General features: G+C 70.4%; 1 protein-coding gene across 1 annotated transcript in view; it reads right to left on the reverse strand.

Moving 5' to 3' along the window:
* Positions 1 to 21,176, reverse strand: part of TP73 (tumor protein p73) — a 29,397-nt gene extending 8,221 nt beyond the window's left edge. Inside the window, exons 1-4 of the mRNA XM_079777329.1 lie at positions 20,972 to 21,176; positions 10,189 to 10,431; positions 1,067 to 1,253; positions 657 to 772 (exon numbers count right to left, since the gene is read on the reverse strand). Coding sequence (XP_079633455.1) covers positions 657 to 772; positions 1,067 to 1,253; positions 10,189 to 10,431; positions 20,972 to 21,010 — 585 coding nt within the window. The 5' untranslated portion in view covers positions 21,011 to 21,176. The remainder of the gene's footprint in view (positions 1 to 656; positions 773 to 1,066; positions 1,254 to 10,188; positions 10,432 to 20,971) is intronic.
* Between the last annotated feature and the right edge of the window lie 1,359 nt (positions 21,177 to 22,535).

The raw sequence follows: 22,535 nt of genomic DNA on the forward strand, positions 1-22,535 counted from the left end.
GCCCCTGACCGGGGGTCTCTCCTATCCCCCTGCCCTCCCACTATCCCCAACGAACCCCAGTCCTCCAGTCTCAGCCCCTCCAGCCTCGAGTCCTGTGTGTGGGAAGAGGAGACAGATGTGGCTCAGGGGTTGAGCGTCGACCTATGAACTGGAAGGTCAGGGTTCGATTCCCGGTCAGGGCGCATGCCCGGGTTGCGGGCTCCATCCCCAGTGTGGGTGTGCAGGAGGCAGCCGGTCCATGATTCTCTCTCATCATGGATGTTTCTCTCTCTCTGTCTCTCCCTCTCCCTTTCTCTCTGAAATCAATTAAAAATATATTTTTAAAAAGGGGGACAGATGAGGACTGAGCCCAGAGATCGTTAGCCATCCCCTCGCCCCCCGTAGATGGGGACCCAGTGCCCGGAGCGGCCGGAGGGCGAGGTGGCCGCAGGAGCAGGACCTTGGGGTGAGGGAGGCGCTCCATGCCATGGACTTCATGTGGGGACACAGGACAGATGCGTCTGCCGGCTGAGGTGACCCGAGAGTCCCTGCCCGGCCCCCCCACAGGTGCCCATGGCCCCGCCCACCTGCCCGGCCCCCCCACAGGTGCCCATGGCCCCGCCCACCTGCCCGGCCCCCCACAGGTGCCCATGGCCCCGCCCACCTGCCCGGCCTACCTGGGGGGGCTCGTAGGGCACCACGACGCTCTGCCTGCCCGTGGCAGGGTCGTCCACGTACTGCGAGAGACTGTTGCCCTCCACGCGGATGAGGTGGCTCGGGGGGGCAGACTGTCCTGCCGGAGGGGACACGGCCTCAGAGGCGCCCAGCGGGTCTGGCCGCCCCGGGGCTCGGTTGTCCCGCACTCAGCACCTCGAGGCCTGGCCCTGGGCCTCTGGGTGGGACGCAGGCCAGCAGCCCTGGTGCCCTGGGGGTGCCAGGCCCAGCAGCCCTACCCGCCTCTCCTCAGGCGCCTGCCCCCAGGCCCCCGCAGGCCGGGCTGGGAGGAAATGGGGGGCGCTGAGCCCGCCCTCAGCCCCTCCCGCGGCCCTGCTGCTCCCGGGCACGGGGCGCAGGGCCGGGGCCTCACCCTCGTTGAAGTCCCGCCCGAGCTCGTGGTTGGGGCAGCGCTTCACGACCTCGGTCACGTGCTCCGCCTTCTTGTAGACGGGCATGGCGCGCACGGCGGTGCCCGGCGGCGGCGGCGTGGACACCTGGATCTGGATGGGGCACGTCTTGGCGATCTGGCAGTACAGCTTCTTCAGCAGCGGCGAGTACTGGGCGGAGCGGGGGGGGGGGTGGTGAGGCCACAGTCCCAGCTCCACACCCTCCCGTGTGCCCCTGCGGGAGGCGGCCCTGCCCCAAGCTCCCCGAGGACAGGTGCCCACGCGGTGGCCGCTGAGCGCTCTGCGTGGGCCTCACCCTGGAGAGGTGGGCACCACTGTGTCCCTGGTTTGGATGAGGACAGCCGAGGCCAGGAAAAGGAGCCGGAGCTGGGGGGAGTGGGGGCTGGGAGCCTGACCGGGGGTCTCTCCTATCCCCCTGCCCTCCCACTATACCCAACGAACCCCAGTCCTCCGGCCTCAGCCCCTCCACCCTTGAGTCCTGTGTGTGGTTGCTGTGTGTCCGCCTGGCTTTTCCTGCCATGAACCCCGGACGCAGCCGTGTGCCGGGCCGCAGCACAGGCGGGCCAGGAGTGACGGGCAGGAGTGACGGGCAGGAGTGACGGGGGTCTGTGGGGCCGCGTGTCTGGGCAGCCCAGCACAAGGGGCAGGAGAGGCCAGGGAGGGAGGCCACCTGGGCTCACCAGCCAGCTCCCGCGGGGGTGGAGCCGGGCTCCAAGCGCAGGTGAATGATGTGCCCATTGCCCCCCCACCCCCCACCCCCCGCAGCTCCCAGACAGACCTGGGTCTGAGAGCAGGGGCTCCCCCGCCTTAGCAGCCTGGTCCCGACAGCAGGGGCGTGAGGAGGGGACTTGGGCCGCTCCCAGCTGAGCCCAGTTCCGTACACAAGCCCCATTGACACATGGGGGCGGGGGTCCCAGGGGTGCTCGTGGGGTCTGGACTTGCCCATCCGAGCCCGGAAACGTGGACCTGCAGCAGCTGGCCACGGCACAGTCAGGGGGCAGGGGGCGCTCGTGGTCACCCCGCCCCAGGGAGCAGCCGGGGAGCTGTCCCTGGTACTGCCTCTCCTGAGCGGGGCGGGAAAGCAGGGTGCTGCCGGGGGTGGGCAGGCCCTCACCTGGGCCAGCAGCCGGTGGGCCAGGCGCAGGGGACCACGGGGAGCACCTCTCCCTCCCTCCCTCCGTGTCCTGGTGAGGCCCGGCCTCGCTCCCCACTGGGGTCCCTGCCGGGTGCTCCCTGCCGCCTGCCCCTCTGGCTCTCGGGCACACACCTGCCCGCCCCACCCAACAAGGGCCACGTTGCCGTGGTCCCCACACCTGGCAGCATCAGGGGTGACGTCGGCGGCTGGGGTGGGTATCAGGGGAGCCTGGAAGGCCAAGCCTGGGGTCGGGCAGGTGTGACCTGCAGGGGCCCCCACGCGGGCACCAGGTGCCCCTCCTCCCAGAGCTCCAGGCCTTGGGGTGGGCGCTGAGGACACAGGGCAGAAGGGATGCCTGGTCCCCGCCCGGCCCGTGGGAAAGGTCCCGTGGAGACACGCCCTCCCCCGCCCTCCCTCCCGCCTCTCCTTCCCCGGAACCGCTAGATGGATGTGTTTCAACAGATTCGGAGCCGATAAAATCTTATTTATCTTCGGCTGTTGACACGGAGCCGCCCAGACTTGCCTGCTCTGGGGCGCGCGCATCCCCCACGCTTGCAGGAAATGCTTTGCCCACACGCTGGGGTATGCCCACCCTGCCCTCTCCGCGCCCCCCCCCGCTTCCCTCCTCCAATCCCACCCCTCTCCCGACCCCCAGTCCTCGAGGGGCCGGCCTGGCTGGGAGCTCAGGTCCGGCAGGGCTGAGGGGGCCTGGGCAGGAGGTGGCCGGCGGTGGGTGGCGGGCGAGGCACGGAGCTGTTAATTCCTGGCGCCCACTCCTCAGCTGCGGGGTGCCCAGCGCCCGACGTGGGCAGGCCTGGGCAGGAGGAGAGTGGAGAGGTGATAATAACTTGTCTGTCATTTTCCAGGGACATGCAGCATCTTGCAAACCGCAAATACCGTTAACCAGCTCGGGCGAATCTGTTACAACAGATTCTGGAAGACCAGGCTGCGGGGGGCGGGGGGGGCTGTTTTTTAAGTGTTTTTTAGGGCCCACTTTTATCTGCTCTCTGTGCGTGTGTGCGCCCGTGTTCAGAGCCATGTTCTCTCTGCTCTGAGACCCCCCTCCCCAAGGTCCAGGCCCTCTCTCCCTGGGACGCCCACGGCTGCAGCACGGGGGCCTTGTCAGGAGGCTCACAGGGAGCCCAGGCCACCAGCCCCTGAACCCATGGCCCAGGTCAGGGACCCGTCTCTCCTTCCTGGTGAGGAGGAGCCTCCGAGGTGACATGAGCCACAGGACACTCGCTCCAGCCCCTCAGGGGCCTGTCACCCTGCACTGCCCGGCTCACTGCCCAGATCACTCCCCAGATCACTGCCCAGATCACTGCCCGGCTCACTGCCCAGATCACTGCCCAGATCACTGCCCGGCTCACTGCCCAGATCACTGCCCGGCTCACTGCCCAGATCACTGCCCAGATCACTGCTCGGCTCACTGCCCGGCTCACTGCCCGGCTCACTGACCAGATCACTGCCCGGCTCACTGCCCAGATCACTGCCCGGCTCACTGACCAGATCACTGCCCAGATCACTGCCCCACCTCACTGCCCGGCTCACTGCCCGGCTCACTGCCCGGCTCTCTGTCTCGCTCAGCGGGAGCTGCAGGGGGGGCTCTGACAGGTGCCAGGAGGCTGGGACAGGGTCGCAGGGAAGCCACCGGCCTTGAAAGGAGGCGGGGCACCCGCGACAGCCCCCAGGCTGCTTCAGAGCACGCACAGACGGCCCACAGGCAGCGCCCCAAAGTGACCCAGGGCCGGGTGGCTGGAGCCTGCAGGGACCCCCGTCACCCGTAGAGCCAGGGCCTGGCCCCGGACATGCCGGCTCCCAGAGGCTGCTGTGGTCCTCAGGACAGGGCTGGGCGGGGCCATGCTGGCCCCCCGACGCAGGCTGACAGCCGGGGTCCCCTCACCAGAGCTCGGGGGAGGGTCCACGGGACACAGAACCACGCAGGCGCTGAGTGACCAGGACCCTGTCCAGGGGCGTCCGCAGAGGCGGTGGGCAGGAGCTGCCCACTGGGGAGAGGGAGCCTGGGACTGGGGGCCTTTCAGGAGCCAGGCAGCCTGACCCCAAATCCCCCTTCCCCCCCGCCCAGATCCCCTTGCTCAGCCTGCTCATCCCGCGTGGGCTCAGCCAGCAGAGACGCCTGGGATGCTCAGTGCTGGGCTAAGGTCCTGGCGGGCGGGCAGCAGGGATACGCTGAGCTGACCAGGAGAGAGGCCACGGGCACCAGCGGGTCAGAGGCCACATCAGCAGCCTGGGCAGCAGGAGGTGGCCTGGCCCAGAGCGGGCGAGGGGCTGTGGTGGGCCACGGGCCTGGGCCTCCCTCAGTCCTCAGTCTGTAGGCCAGGCACCTCCTCTGGCTTCCTCTGGACCCGAGGGGGACCGAGGCTGAGCAGGGCATGTTCCGGGGCCTTGGGGACAGGGCGGGGCTTGCAGGAAGCCCCTCTCCAAGGGCACACACGGTGGCCGTGTCCCTCAGGCTCAGCCAGGTCCAAAGTGGGGTCACCCTGCCCACCAACTGCCTGCTGACTGCCAGCTGCAGCGCCCACAAAGCTGCCCTGGGAGGCAGGCGCCCGCCCTCCCCGCCGCGGGCCTCGTGGGCAAACGCGCTGGCAGGGACCCGGCGGGGGCTGTGGGCCAGGCCCCAGAGCTGCCCTGCGTGGGGAGGGGCGGGGGACTGGGGGCCAGTGGCTCTGCCCACCGCAGACCGGGCCCTCCCCTGCTGCCCGGCCCTCATTCCCACCCCACGCATGCTCTCTGGCTGGCCTGGCCTTGTCTGCCCTGGGGATTGGGAGGGTCGGCCCACCTGGGCAGGTGCTGGGGTCCGCGGGCACCTCTGCCTGCAGGACAGGCTCGGAGCCTCTGGCTGCGGCGCACCATTCTGATCGCGGCTGGGCCCGGTGCCAGCGGGCACCACAGGGCCAGCTCCCTCCCGTGTCCTGCAGCCCCGGGGCTGGCGCTGGCCCAGGGGCAGGTGCCTGTGCGAGAGGAGGGGGGAGGCCGGGCCTTGGCCCTGCTGTGGCCGATGCTCAGGGCCCTCCCCCGCTTCCCCTCCTGCCCCGGAAGCTGCAGGTGAGTCCTTAGTTCAGGGCCCCCTCTGTCCGGAGGCAATAAGTGAACCCACTCCTGGCCATTGGGGAGGCCGGGGCCTCTGAGCCTGGGGACCTGCACGCCCAGGACCTGCGCGCGGTCCTCTCAGCTGTTCGTTCCGGGTGGAAGGTTTTCCTGAACCTCCTGAGGGTCCTGGGAGCCGGGGGTCGCCGAGTCCCGGTTTCTAAGCAGGTGGCCCCGCGGAGGGCCTGGCCGCTGAGCCAGGCGCTGACAGGAGACCATGAGCTGGGACCTGCCCTTTGAGCCTCGGTGCCCTCATCCCTGTGGCACGGACCTGCGACGTGGGGCTCGTTGGAAACAAGACCCTGCAGCCCTGGCCGGTGTGGCTCAGTGGATAGAGCATCGGCCTGCGGACCAAAGGTCCCGGGTTCGATTCCCATCAAGAGCACATGCCTTGGTTGCAGGCTCCTCCCCGGCCGGGGCCCTGGTCAGGGCTCGTGCAGGAGGCAGCCAATTGATGTGTCTCTTTCACATCGATGTTTCTCTCTGTCTCTCCCTCTCTCCCACTCTCCCTAAAAATCAATGGAAACATATCCTCGGATGGGGATGCAGCAACAACAAAAAGACCAGCAAATACAGGATGTTTCTCCATCAAACCTCGGTCGTGGCGTGCCCCGCCCACAGCCCCAAACTAGGGAGCTGACGCCTGCCTCCCCAGGGCTGTCCGGGTGTCCCCTGCCAAAACCAGGGCGTGAGGTCGGGCTGTGAGTCCTGTGACCTCCAGGCCCAGGGGCTCCCCCAGCTGCCCGAGAGGCGGGGTGACCCCAGCACAGGCCCCCAGCCGGGTCCTATCCCCGCCGGGGCCGCCTGCAGCGAGCGCGTCCCGCCCCCGGCGCCTCCACACGGCGGGCGGCTGGGCGGCCTCCCGTGCGCTGTTTCCCCTCATGACCCACGTTCGTCTCCACATGAACGGACGCTTCCCTTGGCTTCAAGTGCGCATAATTGCCGCTGGTGCCAGGAGAGGGATTAATTCCACGGCGCATTCCACAGGCCGGGGTAGCGCACCGGGACGCTCGTGTTGGGACACCTCCGCGCTGCTTCCCGCCGGCAAACCTCCCAGCGGCTGGAACGTGTTCTCCCGACCCAGCGGCGTTGACTCAGCCGCCTTCCACCAGGAACGCCGCGCAGCCTCGGTTCCCGCCGCCTTCCACACGCTCCTCCCGGGCCCCGAGTGTGCTGCTGCCCCCAGGATGGACACACGTGCACACGCACACACATGTATGCACGCACACACGTGTGTGCACACACACATGCACACCCACATGCGCACACACCCACATGCGCACACACACGCACATACAAGTGCGCCAGGTCTGGGGCAGCTGGAGGTCACGTGAGGGCTGCGTCCAGGCTGCCCCCCAAGGGACCACACTGTGCAAAACCTCACCGCTGTGCCCCCGCTGCCTGCCCTGCAGACTGTGGGCAGGGCCCCTCGCCGCCCGGAGGTGCCCTAAGCCTGGGCGGGCCTCCACCCTCACCAAGGCTCCCGCCTGCCCTCCGGGCCCCAGCCCCCCATCTCAGCAGCAGCACAGCTGGGAGCAGGCAGAGGTGAGCCGGGCTGGAGGGGGTCCAGACCCCTCCCCCCACGGCTGCTCCTCCCTCTGCTTCTGTGACGCCTGTCGCCGTCTGTCCCCATCACAGCCCACCCGTGGGGTGTCGGGTGGAGGGTGTGGAACAGGGACAGACACGTGGCTCCACCCCCCCCCACACTCCCCGGTCCAAGACACATCGGTGCCCAAGGGCTTCCTTGGTTCCCCAACTCACAGCATCGGTCTCCCCTCAGCCCAGATGGGCCCGACGCAGACAGCCTCCGCCAGAACGGCTCACAGCAGGTGCTGCCCGCACTGAGCACCCCTCCCCAGCCCTGCCCCGGCCCCGTTAGCACAGTCCCTTCTGCAGCTGCTGTTGGCTGAGACCACCTCGTCCCGGCCTTCCGTGGCGGGTGGGCTTGTCAGAACCCTGGGCAGCGACCAGGGAGCAGCTCCGGGCCCCCCGGGCCAGCTCAGACCTGCACATGTGTGCGTGTGTCCATTGGCATGTGTGCACGGTGCTTGCGTGTGCGCGCGCGTGTGCATTGTTTGCATTTGTGCACACACGCGCATGCCTGTGAGCTGAGGGCTCCAGACCCCTGGTGCCTAAGGAACAGGCGTGAGACAGGAAGTCGAAGAGCAGATGCCCCGCCCGGGCGGTGGGGTGACCCGCAGCCCCGCACCAGGCAGAGGCCAAAGGCCTGTTCACAGCTGTGGCCCCCGGGGCGGGCGAGGTGTGTTTCCTGAGCGGGAGGAGGGGTGACGCAGCAGTCGATCGGAGCGGCACTTGAGGAAAATACGAGTTATCTATCAGTTACCAGCCGGCCGGCGTGGCGCGGAGGCCCGGCAGCAAGTCTAGGCAGCGCCCGCTCAGCGAGACCCCGGAGCTGTGAGCGGGCGGCCAGCCTGGCGGCCCTGAACTGTGCGTGGGCCTGCCCACCCCTCCCCGGGCCAGGGAGGGAGCCTGTGGGGGGTCTGCTCCCTGAGGGCCGAGGTGCCAAAAATCTCATTATCAATGTTTGTCCCCCCACAGCCCTGCACCCCTGAGTGGGGTGGGGGCATCCGGGCCCGCAGCAGCAGCAGCAGCTCAGCTGCTAGAGCGGAGCCTCGAGGCCCCGGCAGGAGGGATGCGGTGACATCCTCGCGTGGGAGGGAGTCGGGGCGGGGCTGTCGCATGGGGCAGAGCAACGGGCACAGGTGGGCCTTGCCCTGCCCCTGGTGGGGCTGGCGGGGCTGCCTCCATTCTGGGGGGACCGAGAGAACTATGACCAAGCCACGCCCTCCGGAGCCAGGAGCGGGCAGAGCCCAGGTGGGGAGGCAGCCGGCTAAGGGGCAGCTCCTGTCCCCGCGGCCAGCTCAGCCCTCGCGGCGCTCCAGGCCGCGCACACAGCAGAGACCCGCCCGCATCCTCAATCCTCAGACAGAGGACAGGCAGGGAGCCAGCCCCCCCCCCCCCCCCGCAGCCCCGTTCCTGCCGGGACCCCGGGGACCAGTCACTCAGGCCCTGATGGCAGAAAGGGTGCGGGGGCCGGGACCTGCCCCTCACAGGGGAGAGAAGGCTCAGGGAACTCGGAACCGGAGCGGAGCGGACCTCTGGCTGCCGGAGGCGTGCAAGTGTGAGGATGCGGGGGCCTCCCGGCCTGGCTCCCCGTCACCGGCCAGACCTCCAAGTGGGGGTGAGGACCAGGACCACAGGCAATAGAGGGCCGAGACAGCTCTCCAGAGGCCTGCTCCCCCGCCCCATCGCCACCCGCCCGCCAGGAGGTAAAAATGAAGCCAGCGCGCCAGCTGTGCCCGCCCCGAGCCCGCCGCACTGTGCGGCCCGGCACCCTGTCCTCGGGCCTCATCGCCCTCTCGGCAAGGGGCGCGGGAGAGACAATTTACAAGTGAGGAGACCGGGCACTGACCCGCACGGCGGCCCTGGGGTCGGCCTGAGCCGGAACGCAGCGAGGGGCCGGCCCCGGGGAGGCCACAGCCAAGCAGGGACCAGGAACAGCGGCAGGGGGACCAGACCCTGGACTGGCCCCACACAGCCTGACCCCGGGCCCCTGTGGCTCCGCCCCACCTCCATCGTCTCCCCACCCCCCAGGAGCGTGGGAAAACCACAGCCTCACCATCAGGGCAGTGGGTTCTTAAAGTGGCAGAGCATGGGGTCACCTGCTCGCTGCTCCTGGGGGCGGGGGGGCAGGACAGACACCCCGCCTAGACTTCCTGGTCGGGTCCCGTTTCCAGGTGGTGTAAGCCCGGGTTACTCCCTGGAGGAGGTGGCGCTGCCCCGTGGCACTGCCAGGCGTCCCCGGAACGGGTGCTAGGGCCGGACCCACGCTCCCCCTCTCAGGGGTGGGCAGGAGACCCAGAGGGCCTTGCGGCTGCCTTCCCACCGGGGCCCTGTGTGCCCGGCCCTCGGAGGCGGGCCTGAGGTCTGCGGGGGGAAGGCATCCTGTGGGCAGGCATGGCTGGCGGCCCCTCCTGTCCCGGCTGCAGTGTGGTTAGGGACTCAGGGCTGAGCCCAGCCCCCGGCTCCCCAGGCCAGCACCCCACCATCTGCACACTCTGAGCAAGGCGCCTGCCCTCCCGTGACTCCGTTTCCTCGGCTGTAAAACGGGACGATGGCAGATCTACCTCGCGGGCTGCTGAGTGGTTTCGAGAGTTCATGCGACCTCAGGCACTGAGCCCAGGCCCCGCCTGCGGGGGTCAGGTGCGCGGGAGGGCCTCCGAGTTGGCTCACTCCCCGCCCCCGCCCCCGCCCCGGGGCCAGGCCTGGAGTCCGTGGCACCAGGTTCTCCCGACTCCCCTGCCTCACGGCCGTGCGCGGAGATGACAGCTGGAGGCCACGCGTGAGGGCAACACCACCTCCACCAACGACCAGCTACTCGGTGCCGACCCTGCACCGGCCGGAGGAGGCCGCCTCCATGCCCCGGCCCAGGTGGCTCCAGGCAGCAGAGCCGCGTGCCCCTGCCCACCCAGGGACAGGGTTCAAACCAGAGCCCCCACCTCAGCACAGGAGTGCCGGCCCGACAGCCTCGGCGAGGCGCTCAGCCCCCGCCCCATGGACCTCGCCAGGGAGCCACGTCCATGCCCCCGGGCCCCGCGGGAGGCTGGCCGGCTCTGGCCACACGTCCGAGGGGTGGGCACACCCACACTGCCCAGCCCCGAGACACGCCTCCCGCCCGACGCTCCTCCCGTGGGGCGGCACGGCCAGGTGGAACCTGTGTGGACAGCCGGACCGCCAGGCACCCGCGCAGCCTCCCTCGCGCCCAGGACGTGTCTCCCGCCGCCCCGCGCCCCCGATGCCCGCTGGGGGCGGGGCACTCACGGTCCAGGTGGCGGACTTGGCGGTGCTGGACTGCTGGAAGGTGACGTCGAAGTGGTGGGGGCCGGGGTAGTCGGCGTTGGAGGGGATGACGGGCGGAGGCGACATGGTGTCGAAGGTGGAGCTGGGCTGGGCGTACGGGGAGTGGGTGGGCACGCTGGCCGCGTGCTCCGCGGGGTAGGGGCTGGCCGGGGCGGCGCGGCCGCTCATCTGGTCCATGGTGCTGCTCAGCAGATTGAACTGGGCCTGGCGGGAAGCGGAGGAGGGAGGGGGCCGCCGTCAGGCTGCAGCAAGCGCCCGTCCCGTCTGGGAGGTGTCCTGTTACAGCAGCCTTAAAGGGCCAGCCGCTCCGTCATCCCACATATTTCCCGGGTCCCCCCCACCCTGACAGGTCACTACTTGTGCGGGATAAACTGGCATCTTCACCTCACCCTCCCCTCCATCCGCTCCCGGGGCCGGGTTCCTGGGCTCCCTCGCACCTGGAGGCCCTGCCTTGGGGGTGGCCCAGCCCCGGCTCCAGCCCTGTGTACTCCCCTCCGACCCTGTCACAGCTCACGTGGGAGACCCCAGCGCCCCGGGAGCCAGGCCGTGGGGCCCCCATCATACAGGGTGGACACGCCCCGGGCTCTGGAGGGGGATGTCTGGGAGGCGCTGGGGAACAGACTGGCCCCCGGTGTCCGCCATGCAGGTGGGGCTGGAGGGGGGGCTGAAGGCCAGAGGCTGAGCCAAAGCCTCTCCCGGGGCCTGAGAGGTGGGCTGCCTCCTGTGGCACCCCCCCACCCCCGCCGTGCCTCCTGCTGGCAGCTCCCCGTGGTCACCCCTCTGCCCGCCCGCACCCGGGCCGGCTCCTCCCAGGCTACACCGCGGTGGACAGCGCTCCGAGCTCACTGTGTGGGTGTGTCCCTGGGCCACCCTCTGTGGGGTCCAGGGACCAGGGATGGGCAGCCCCCACCAGGAGCTTAAGGGGGGGCTGGCGAGGGAGGGGGCACTGCCCACGCCATGGTGCCTCAAATCCAGGGCAGATCCGATCCTCCCCGCCCCTCGGTGGCCGGCAGGGAAGCCCCTCCCCAATCAGGAGGCTCCGAGCAGGGGAGCAGGGCGGTGCGGGGACCAGCGGGGCTGGCCAGGTGGCCTCAAACGCTGCCACAGCTCCGCCTGCACCTGGACGGCTCGCAGGTCCGAGGGGGCCCTCCCCACAGGCCCGACGTGGTGGGCGCTGTTCGTGTCTCCGTTTTACAAATGAGGAAACTGAGTCACGGAGTGGCAGTGACGTGTGGGTGATGGAGCGGCCCTGGAGGGTGGCACGGGAGACCAGCCAGATGTCCATTTGGGGGGCGGGGGGGGGGGGGTTTGGAGCCAGAACCTCGGGGATCAGTGGGGACGGTGAATTGTGGGGGCTTTTGTCTGGGGTCTCCCTGCCCCCTCCAAGTGCAAAAACGTGCGCACCCCAGGCTCAGCCCTCGCTGCACCCAGGCTCTCTCTCCACCCAGGGGGATGGGGCTGCGTGACCTGCCCCCGCTCCGCACAGCCGAGGGCACCCCCCTCCCGGCCCCCGCCCCTCCCCCTGCCCCTCCCGTCGGAAGATGCTGCACTGAAGCTCCCACGGGGCGCAGGTGACGGCAGAAAGCGGCACAGGAGGCAGGTGCTCCCCGAGGCCAGGCCTCCGCCTTCCTCCTGACCCGGCTCCCGGGATGGATCTTGGCCTGGCGCCATAAGTGGGGGACCCACCCCCAGTGGGATGGGGGACCCCTGCAGGACCCGCCTCCCACCTTGGTCTGACAGCTCCCTAGGCCGCCCCCCCCCCCCAGCCTTCACTTGTGAAGCACGGAGGCCCCACCCGCGGCGGCAGGCAAATGGCGAGCCAGCTACGGCTCAGGGTTCTTCTTTCTCCACCGGGAAACGGACCGACCGAGGGCCGAGGGCCGGAGCTGCGGCTGGAGGCAGCGCCATCGCTCCGGTGCCGCGGGGGCCCAGGGCCCAGGGCCGGGTCGGGTCTCAGGGCCAGGCACAGCCTCTGGCTGGGGGGCGGGGCTGATGGCCGAGGGGCGTGGGTCTGCTTTGGGGGGGCTGGAACATCCTGGAACTCACTGCAGGGCAGGGCACCCCATCCGTGAACATGCCAAAAGCGCGTGCGAGTTGAAAGAGGCCCACTGCGTGTTACGTGAACTACAGCCCACGAAGCGGAGCGCAGGGTGGGGGGCGGCCTCTCCCGGCCCAGTGCTGCGAGCGGGGACCACGGCGCCCCCCGAAGACGCGGCTGGGCCCCCGAGTGGGAGGACGCGGCTCTGTGAGCCCGAGGTTTCTGTCTGCCCGGGGCTGCGGGCCCACGGGGACAGACACTCACCGAGCACCCAGGCTGGGACGCCCACCCACACGGGCCACACGGGCCACACGGGCACGGTCAGCGCGGCCGGTGTGATGGGCGGGAGCCGTGCTGGGGCGTGAGGGCACCGGGGGCCAGGCCTCGGGGCCATGGAAGGGCGGGAAGGACGCCTCCCCTCCCCGTCTCCTGTTGAGGACCCTCTGAGACCAGCACGTCGGGGAACGAAGCACACGTTTCCCCTGCGCGTCCTCCTTCCTGACGTGGCTGCGGGCGAGGCTCTGGATCCGCGCCCACCGGCCGCCCTGGACTGGGTGCTGACCCGTGGCCGGCCAAGCTCTCACCCTGTTCCTGCTACCAGCACCCTGTGCGGGGGTAGTGCGTTTCTCACTGCCAGCATGGACAGGGGGTAGCAGGCGAGGGAAGGAAGGAGGAAGGAGGAAGGGAGGAGGGAAGGAAGGAAGGAAGGAAGGAAAGAGGAAGGAAGGAAGGAGGGAAGGAGGAAAGAAGGAGGAAAGGAGGAGGGAAGGAGGGAAGGAGGAAGGATGAAGGAAGGAGGAAGGAAGGATGGAAGGAAGGAAGGAAGGAAGGAGGGAGGCTGAAGGTGGGGGTGACGGCCCACGATAGGCCCCCCAGGTACCAATGACCAGGACTGAGGACCAGGTGTGAGCTGGCCCCTCCCACTCACACGAGGCGGGGAGCCTGGCGGGTCCTGGGGTGGGGAGGTCAGAGGTCCCGCCTGCCCCCGCCCCGCCCGCGTGCCCATGACCTCCTCTCTCTCCAGGTGACTGGGAGATCCTGCGGGGGGTGCTCTGGGCTGTGTAAGAGCTGCAGCCTCAGACGCATCCCGTGACCCCGTGTCCCCGAGTGGGGACGCCCAGCGGGGGCTCCAGGCCCGGCCGCCCGCCCGGCCTCCTGTTGAGGAGACGGGAGGCCGCCCACAGCAGCGCTGCTCAGATTTTAACTTGTCCGCATTCTTCTCCAGCGCCGGTGCCAGGGCTGAGTCACGGCTTGCCGCTGATAGGATCTCGGCGCTGGCAGCCCCGCAGCGGGAGGGAGCATGGCCGTCGCAGACAGGCGAGTGAGCGCCTCGCACCCGCAGCCCGGTCCCCTCCAGCCTCCTCTGCAGCCCCCCCACCCCCCTCCCCCGCGCACTGGCCGGTGGACGGGCAGGCTCAGCTGCACCTTCGGCCCTGGTGCCCGGGCAGTGAGTGGGCCCTCCTCCCCGGGGGACGCACCTCAGTGCCTGGCTGAGGCCGTCCGATGTCACTGCTCCCCGGAGGCCCCGCTTCCCCAGGGAGGCCTCTGCCCGCACCCAGGAGGTGGTGCAGGTTTCGGTCCTGTTTGTTCCGTGTGGCTGGGGCTCTGCGTGCCGCACCCCCCACCCCACTCCCACGGGGCAGGTGTGGTTATGCACGGCTGCCCGCACACAGGAAGCCCCTGCATGTCCTTCCTGGCGGCTGGGACCAAGGCCGGGATTCCAGGCGGAGCCCCCCTCGGCGGCAGAGAGCCTCAGGCGGGGGTGGGGGTCCCCGCAGAACCAGGGCCCCCCCAGCCCGGTGATACCGCTTGGCAGCAGGCAGGGACCTGGGCGAAACCAGGGCTTTCTCAGTTTGTTTTGTTTTCAGTGAGAACTCCGGGAGAGCGGGCTGACGAGACAGGCCCGGCCCGCGGCGCCCACATGTGCCTGCATGTGCGTGTGCAGGCTGCTGGGCCTGACCCAAGGAGGGCCGCGAGGAGCGGGTGAGGACGCCAGGGTGGCCGCCCCGCAGGGACCCGGAGGGCCGGCACCAGGCCTGCCTGAGGCCCCACGGCCGGTGGGCAGGGGCCCAGGAGGGGCCTGGCCGGGCAGGTCCTCGCTGCACCCTGCGGAGCAGCCGAGGCCCCAGAGCCGCCTCCACTGGGACCCGGGCCCCTCCAGCCCCTCCAGGCCTTCCCCAGGGGCCACGGGCACCAGGCGCTCACACAGGGCAGAGCCACGCACGGGGCTGGGGCTGGGGCGGACTTCAGGCTTCAGCCGATGTCTGCGGAGGGCGGGCGGGAGGGAGGGGAGGGCTGCTGGGTGGGGAGGGTGAGCCGAGGCCAGGCCCTGCACCCCTGTGTCAGGCAGTGCCCCTCCCTCTCCCCCTCCCCACTCCATCCCTCCCCCCTCCCCCGTCTCCAGGAAGTAGGGGAGCCGGCCTCTGCTATGGACTCCAGCCCCAGGACTGAGGTGCTGCCCCTGGGGCGGGGGTTGGGGGGCGAGGCCCATCCCAGCTCCCACCCCACCCAGCCCTGCAGCTGTGCCCCCGCCTGGGGTCTCCCCGACCCAGCGAGCCCGCCTCGCACAGCGCACACGCCCCGCCTCCTCTCACAAAAGCCCGATGAGTGAGGCTGCAGATGAGGAAACTGAGGCTGGGCCACGAGCAGGCAGGAGGCCCCGCCCCCCAGCCCCTCACTCGGGGGACAGGCCCCGAGCTCCAGGCATGAGGAAGGGAGTGAGACCCCAGAGCCCCAGCGAGGCCACTCCCCGCCTGTCCTGTCGCACCTGGCACCCCGCTGGATGCTCAGAAACTCGGGGGGAATGAAACAGACCCCAACGCAAACAGACCCCAGCTCACACAGACCCTAACTCACACAGACCCCAACTCACACAGACCCCAACTCACACAGACCCCAACTCACACAGACCCCAAACTGCGTGCGGACCCACCATGCTCACTCCTGTCTGGGCGCCCCGGGCCAGGCCACCAGCCCGTGAGGGTGAGGCGCCGTCTGCACCCGCTGCTGCCCGCCAGGCGCCCTCCTCCCCCCCCCCAGCCGGTCCTCCCCCCCCTCCCCCGGGCTGGCTGCGTCGGTAACGACCCCGCAAGGCGCTTCTCCGTGGACAGTGTGCGGGTCAGCTCCCATGACTCGGGGCGGAGATGGAAAGGGAATTTTTTAACTCCTGTGCCCCGAGGCCCTCCTCATGGCCGCTTCCCAGCGTCCACGCCACCGCCTGCGGCTCCCGGGACGTCCCGACAGCGAAATGGATGTGGGTTCGGGGCTCACCGCGGTGCCCAGGAGTGGCACCAGTTTTCCTAGGGGCCCAAGCAGGCCAGGCTGCCAGCAGAGGTCAAGTCATTCTGGTTCAAACTCCCAGGGACCCGCTCAGAGGGCCCTGGGCCCTCCGGAGGGTGGGTGACCACAGGCCCAGAAGCACCTCCGGGTGGCTTGGCGCGGGTCCCAGAGGCGGCGCCTGACGTGACAGAGAAAGTGGGAGCTGCCGGCCGCTGGCGCCACTGCTGCCTGGGGACACAGGTTGGAAGGCGGAGTCCTGCCCCTTTGGGCCGTGAGCACTGCCCCCGGGAGCCCCCATCTCCCGCCTCCGGGCACTCCGTCGGCACCACGGGTCCTGGCTCACACTGCTCCCCTCCTCACCGCCTCCTGGAAGCCCCCCAGGCTTTCTCCATCGCCCGAGTTCCCGGGTGGCTCTCCATTGGACACAACCCCTGGGGGCCATGCCCGCGCCCCGGCTCCTGCAGGGTCCAGTAGCGAATCCCCCACGGCTGAGGACGGGCCAGCTCGGGGCCGAACCTGTGTGCAGAGCGGGCGGGTGCAGGCCCCGTGGGTGGGCTCAGCCCGGGGGGGGGGAGGGGCTGCGGTTGAGGAAACACACGGGTCCCGGTGCCTTTGGATGCGCCCGGGAAAGGCCCGCGCTGTTGGCATCGCTTCACGCCCTTAGAGTTTCTGTGTTCCCTGAGGCCCAGCCAGGCCCAGGCGCCCCTGAGCTCTGACCCCATGAGGACCTTGACCTCTGACCTCTGCTGGCAGCTTGGCCGGCTTGGGCACGCCCCCACGGCAGGGCTATGTGAGGGGCACAGGAGGCTTTGGTCGGTCAGGGTGTGCCCGCCCTGCACGCGGGGAGGGTGGAAGGGACTCACGAGGAACAGAAGTGGCAAAGCAGCTCCAACAGCAGCGGGGACCTGCCCCGGGGGTGGCAGCCAGCGTGAGCAGGGACGGGGACCAGGCGGAATGCTAGAATCCCACCCCCCAGAGGGGAGGGGAGCAGCGTCCACGGAAGGGTGTGGGGTGGGGGTGGGGGAGGAGCGCTCCTCCCCGGCCCAGGATCCGCTCCGGCTCAGCTGCCACGCTAACCCCGCGGTCGGAGGCGGGAGCCGGTTCGTGACCCAGCGGGAGGCAGCCGCCTGGGTTCCTGCCAGGCCCGCCACTGTGCCCGCAGCCAGGTCAGGAGGACCAGGCGGGGCTCCCCGAGCGCCCGGCAAGGGTGGCGGCTGCCAGTCGGGGCGTCGGAGCCCTCGCTCCTTCCAGAGACTCCGGACCCAGGGGGCTGAGGACGGTCAGAGCTCGGGGCGGGGTGGGGGGGGGGATGACACCGTCGGGCGGGTCCCCCTCTGGGCCGCTGCATGCACAGGGCGGGCGCCCGGGCTCCAGTCCCGAGGGCTCTGCCAGGGCGCCCTTCAGTGTCTGCTCTGACCCCCGCACCCCATGCTCCCGGGGAGCACCGTGCCAGACTTTCACACCGAGAAGGAAGCTCCCGGCTCCCGAGCCTGCGCCGGCGTGCCTGGGCCCGGCCCACCTCCCGTGAGTGCCTGGCTGCCGTCTGGCTGCGGCTCCGGGAGCCCGGCCCCAGAGAGGACCTCGTCCCGGTACTTCCCCGGCATCGCAGCGGCGGTGATTAAACGGATGGCAATGCCGACAAGACCCGGCCTGTGCCGAAGGCTCCTCCCCCGAAGGCCGCGCATCCCCTGCTCTCACCGGCCCAGCCGTGCCAGCGCCTGCGGAACTTTCCACACCGCGCACCCGGAACGTGCCCGGAGCCCCCGGCCCCCCAGGCGTGTGGCTGCAGGACCCAGGCTGGGCCCCGGCGCTCTGCCTGCCTCCACCGCAGACAGCGCCGCTGGGACAGTGAGGACCCGGGCATCCAGGCCAGGGGGCGTCTCAGGGGTGCCCCCCCACCCCCCGGCTCCTCAGAGCTGCTCACGGGTAGGCAAGAGGCTCCCGGGGCTGCATTTATTTTATTGATGTCAGAGAGGAAGGGAGAGGGGGAGAGAGAGAAACATCCATGATGAGAGGGAATCATGGACCGGCTGCCTCCTGCACGCCCCCCACTGGGGATCAAGCCCACAACACGGGCATGTGCTCTGACTGGGAATCGAACCCTGACCTCCCGGTTCATAGGTCGACACTCAGCCCCTGAGCCCCGCCGGCCGGGCTCCATGGATCTTACTTAACACCAGGAAGTGGGCCTGGGCCTGCCCCGGCCTCTCGGGGTGCCGGGGGCTGGGATGAAGGTGGGTGCTCTGTGATCGGCATGGGCGAGGGCAGCTCGCGGGGTTCGCCGGGTGCAGGTGCTGGTTCCCCTCCTCCCTGAGCACTGCTCAGGCGCCGCAGCCTCCCCCCCACCACCACCTGCAGCCCCAGAGCCGACCCAGGAGTCACCCTGACGCCCTTCACCCACCATCCTCTGTCCCTCCGTCTGTCCCTCCGTCTGTCCATCCGGCAGATGTGAATCAGGACACGGGGGCCGGTGGTCTGGGCGGTGCCCTCCTCGCTGGGGGCAGTGAGAGTGGGCACTGGAGGAGACTTTGATGGTGACAAGTGGGTGAAGGGCGCGGGGAGGGGGCGTGGGGGTCGATGGTCTCTGCGAGGGGGACACTAGAGCCGGGACCCCAAGAGGGAGTTCAGAGCAGCTCAGAGATCTGGGGGCGGGGGGTGGGGTGGGGGACATGCAGGCGGAGAAGCGAGGGCAGGGCGGGGAGGGCCCGGCGGGCGGGCGCTGGGCCGGTGGCTCCGAGGTCACCCTCGAGGGGAAAGATGCCGCCGCAGGACCGGGTGGGGCTGGGAGGGCTCCTGGGAGCCGGCTGTGGGGTTCAGGACGGGGGTTAAGAACGGCGCCAGGGGTCGGCCAAGGGAAGACAGAGGGGGCTCCCACGCTGAGACGGACGTGCCAGAGGGCAGGTGGGCGCTCGCCTGGGCGGGAGGTGGAGGTCCCAGCAGACTCCAGGGGGGCGGCCGGAGGGGTCGGTGCTGGGACTCTGGGGCAGCAGCCAGCGGGTGGGGTGACCCCTCGCCCCTCAGAGCCCGGCGCTGGTTCTGCCTTCTAAAGGGGCAGCCCCTCCCCGGCCCCCAGATCTGCGCTCCGTGGCACAAGGCTGGGGGGGGGAAGCCCCGGCTGTACCCCACTCCCACCCCGAGGTCACTCCCAGCTCGGCTCTGTCCCATCCAGGACCCGCCCCTTTGCTGCCCTCGCTGTGTCCTACCCTCAGCAGCGCCGCGCCCCCTCCCCGCCGCCAGCCCCTACCGTCCCAGCCCTCTCCAGCGGCCCAGCCTGGCCCGCTCGCTCGTCTCCATGTGACGTCCCTTCCCCGCCGTCTCCTCCTCGGGGCCCATTGGGGCCCGGCCAGCTGCTCTCCTCCCCGGTCCCTCTCCCTCCACGCTGCCCCCCCCGGCCATGCGCCCACCCGGATGGCACTCCCACGGGTCATCCCCACGGCCTCCTGCCGGCAGACACCTGCTGCCAGTGTCCAAGCGGCCGCTCCGGCCAACGTGGGCCAGACCCCCCACTCCGCCCTGCGCGGCTCAGACCAGAGGCCCGGATGGTGTCCTGGGTCCTCCCGCCCTCGACCTGGAGGCACCTCCCAGCTCCTCCGGCGCTGAGCGCCGCCCGCACCGCCCCATGTCCCGGGGCCAGGCCCTTCTGCTCTGCAGGTGGCAGCTTTGGAATCCCCTCCCTCCCTCCTGCCCTCTCCCCGCTCCGACCCTTCTCCCTCCCTCCTCCTCCTCCCGCTGCCTGCTGAGCCTGAAGGCTGACCTCTCCCTCCTCATCCTCTCCTCGGCTCCCCCTCTGATTAAATGTCGGCTCCCTTCACCCGGTCACTGAGGTCTAAACCTCGGTCACCTCACCCTCACCCTCACCCTCACCCTCACCCTCACATCCACCCTCCGCAAACCCCTCCAGAGCCTTTGCTCTCGGCACCTGACCCCCACCTGACCCCCACCTGTCCCCCACCTGGTCCAAGGTGCAGCGTCCCTCCCGGCGGCTCCCAGCTCTGCCCTGCCCCCCTGTGGTCAGCTGTCAGCACTGCAGCGGGCGGTCTAGAACCCGCGGGATCCTGTCCCTCCTCCCTCCGCAGGCCCTTGCATGCAGTAGGCGCTCAGTAAATACTTCCTGGCTTTTCCCGCCCGGGCCCTCCTGCCGAGGCTGCACAGGGAGCACGTGCGCCCCCCCTCGAGGTGGCTGTGCAGGACCCCCTTTCCCGCCCCCCGCCCCCAAGGCGCCCTGCGGGCTCTCCGTGACAACAAGGGCGACCGAAATTTTCCTCAAGTCCAACCTACAGGGTCTCTTTAGTGTCCTGGGGCTTAAGGTGTTTGGGTCCAACACCAGACGGGTGCACGCAGCCTGTCTCCCCCTGGGATGGAAACAGGGGAGCACTCCCCGCTCCCCGCCCGGCCCAGCCACCCGCCCAGGCCCCCGGGCGTCAGAGCTGCCGGGGAAGGATGGACACGGCACCCCCTCTGCAGGGGAGCCCGGAGGACATGGTGGCCACTGCTGGTCCCCAAACACAGGGCTGGCAGCAGGAATGGCTCTGGCGGCTCCTCTGCCCGGAGCTCACGCGGGAGGCAACGCCCCGAGGGCCGGAGCCCAGTCCCTCCCCCCCACCCCCCCGCCCCGCCAGGCCCTGCGCAGCCCCTGCGTAGCGTCTGCCTGGCCCCACTGCGACCCCCGCTTCGTTCGAGGGAAAAGGTGACGCCAGAGTCTCCCGTGTCCCGGGCTCGGACCAACGCCCGGTGCTGTCTGACCGCCCACCCCCCCCGCCCCGGGCCGGCGTGGAGCGGCTGGCCACCTGCTCAGGTCACGGCGGGGCCTCCCTGGCTCCGAGCACCGGCCGGGTCTGCGGGTGAGCTCGGTCCCGGGCGCCACACACAGGGCCGGTGGGGGCGCAGGCCCGTCCCCTCCCTCCGCCCCCGACCGCTGACCCTCACCCTGCCGCCCCCAGCACGCGAGACGCGCCCTGCCTGGCGGCCAGGTGAGCAGCTCCAGGGAGGACGCAGGTCCCGAGCCTCCAGCCCACGACCCCCGGGGAGAGAGACGACCCCCGGGGACAGGGCAGGGCCGCGCTGGGACCCTTAACCTGGGATGGAGCCGCCACCCCCAGGCGAGGCGTCGGAAACCCTTTGCCCAGCGTTGACCAGACACCCTCCCGCCTCCTCTCCGTGGCCGCGGGCCCCGCCCAGCCGGAGGGCCTGGTCCCCAGAGCACCCCTCGATGGCAGGCACCCGCCTCCATGCCCAGCACCTGCCAGCCCAGCCCTCGGCCCTCCTGCCAGCCTCTGCCCTGGAGGGCGCACCCGCCCAGCAGCAGGTGCCGAGCAGAGCTCAGACCAGGCGCCCCTCTGAGCCTCCACCTTGGCGAGACCCCCAGGCCCGCGAGAAGGATGGAGACGGGTGCCCGCGTGGGTCTGGGGGTGCCCGCGGCACACCTACCGTGACGAGCTGCTGCACGGAGTCGCTGACGTACAGCATGGTGGGCGCGGGGCTCTGCGCACGCGGGGGAGCTGGCGCGCTGCGGGGCGCGGCATGGGTCTGGGCGGCCGGGGCGCGGGCGGAGGGGCGGCCGGGGGGCGGCCGGCGGCTAGCGGGGCAGGAGCCCGCGGTGCTGCGGGGCGTGTGGGCTGTGGGTTGGCATCTCCTCTCTCTCCATCTCCCTTAGTTCTGTCCACTGCCCGCATCCAACAACAAAACGCGCCCGCCCCTCACTCCTCATGACTATTCATCGGGCCAGGCAGGCCTCGGCTTGCCCACTGCTGAGCCGCCGCACCGCGGAGGCTGCGGGCGGGGCGGCGCCGGGCCGCGCGGGGCTCCACAATGAAGCCCACCTGCTCCCCCTGAGATGCCGCCCACCGGGGCCCTCGGGGGCACGTGCCTGCACCCCTGAGCACAGGGGGCCAGCCCAGGGCCCCGAGACCTCGCTGGCAGGGCCGGGCCCCCCCAAAGGGAAGGATGGTGCCACGGGCCTGGCGCCCTGGGCGGAGCCATCTCCCTCCTGCCCAGCAACGTGGTGGCCCCCGGGGCCGCCCCACAGGGGAGCCGGGCGAAGGCATGAGCGGCCGCGTGGCACAGGCGGCGACCGAGGGAGAGGAGCCGGAGCTACGCACTCCGGGCTGCCGGCTGCCGCTGGCCGGGCCCCTGCCGATTCGAGCCCTGACCCCTGGGGCCCTGCCCATCACAGGGAGCCAGTGGTGGGACCCTCAGCGCGGACAGGGTCCCACACGGTGGCCGCCCAGCGGGGACTTCGAGGCGGTCACACACACCCTCCTGAGAGTCTCGTTGCCACTGATGGACCATCGTTGGCACGAGGCTGCCCTGGGGTCAGGCAGGGCATCCGTGAGGGGCCGCAGTCCCGTGGCCGTGGCCTGCGACCCAGGCTTCCAAGCCCCAAGCATAGGCCCCCTCCGCCCCCCGCCCAACAAGAGGTAAGAGCCTGCAGGCTGTTGGAAAGACGGGGAGACCCTGTCCTCAGCCCGGCCTCCTCCGGTCTCCGGGCTCAGGCCGCTCCGCCAGCGACCGACGGACAGAAGACAGAGCCAGGCAGGGCTGAGCCCCGGGCACGGCGCCCTCAGCCGCTCTGTGTCCATGGCCGTGAGCTCCCCCCACACAGCTCTGCACCCCCACAGGACACTCCGGGGAAACAGAGGTTGGTGGGGTAGCCAGGCGCCCGGGAAGGGGTCCCCCGGGGCCCAGGTGGGGAGCCCTGGCGGGAGGCGGCAGCGGAGAGCCCTCCTAGCCCAGATGCCCGCGGGCGGGAGGCTCAGGACAGGGAGCCCCTCAAAGCCGCCTGGAGGGCCAGGACGCCCTGTGGTTCCTGTGGGATGGGGCTGGGCAGACACACGGCAGGGAGACAGAGCCGGGTTGGAGAGGAGGCGAGGCCCGGGCCCGAACCCCCCTCCCCAGCGGGCCCTGGGCAAAGCTGGGCAAACCCAGACCCCTCAGAGCCGGAGTCCTGGCCGGTCCAGGGGGCAGTGGTCGGAAAAGAGCCTCAGCCAGGACT

This window comes from Cnephaeus nilssonii (genome assembly GCF_951640355.1).
Source record: "Cnephaeus nilssonii genome assembly, chromosome: 7".
In the NCBI taxonomy this organism is placed as follows: domain Eukaryota; kingdom Metazoa; phylum Chordata; class Mammalia; order Chiroptera; family Vespertilionidae; genus Cnephaeus; species Cnephaeus nilssonii.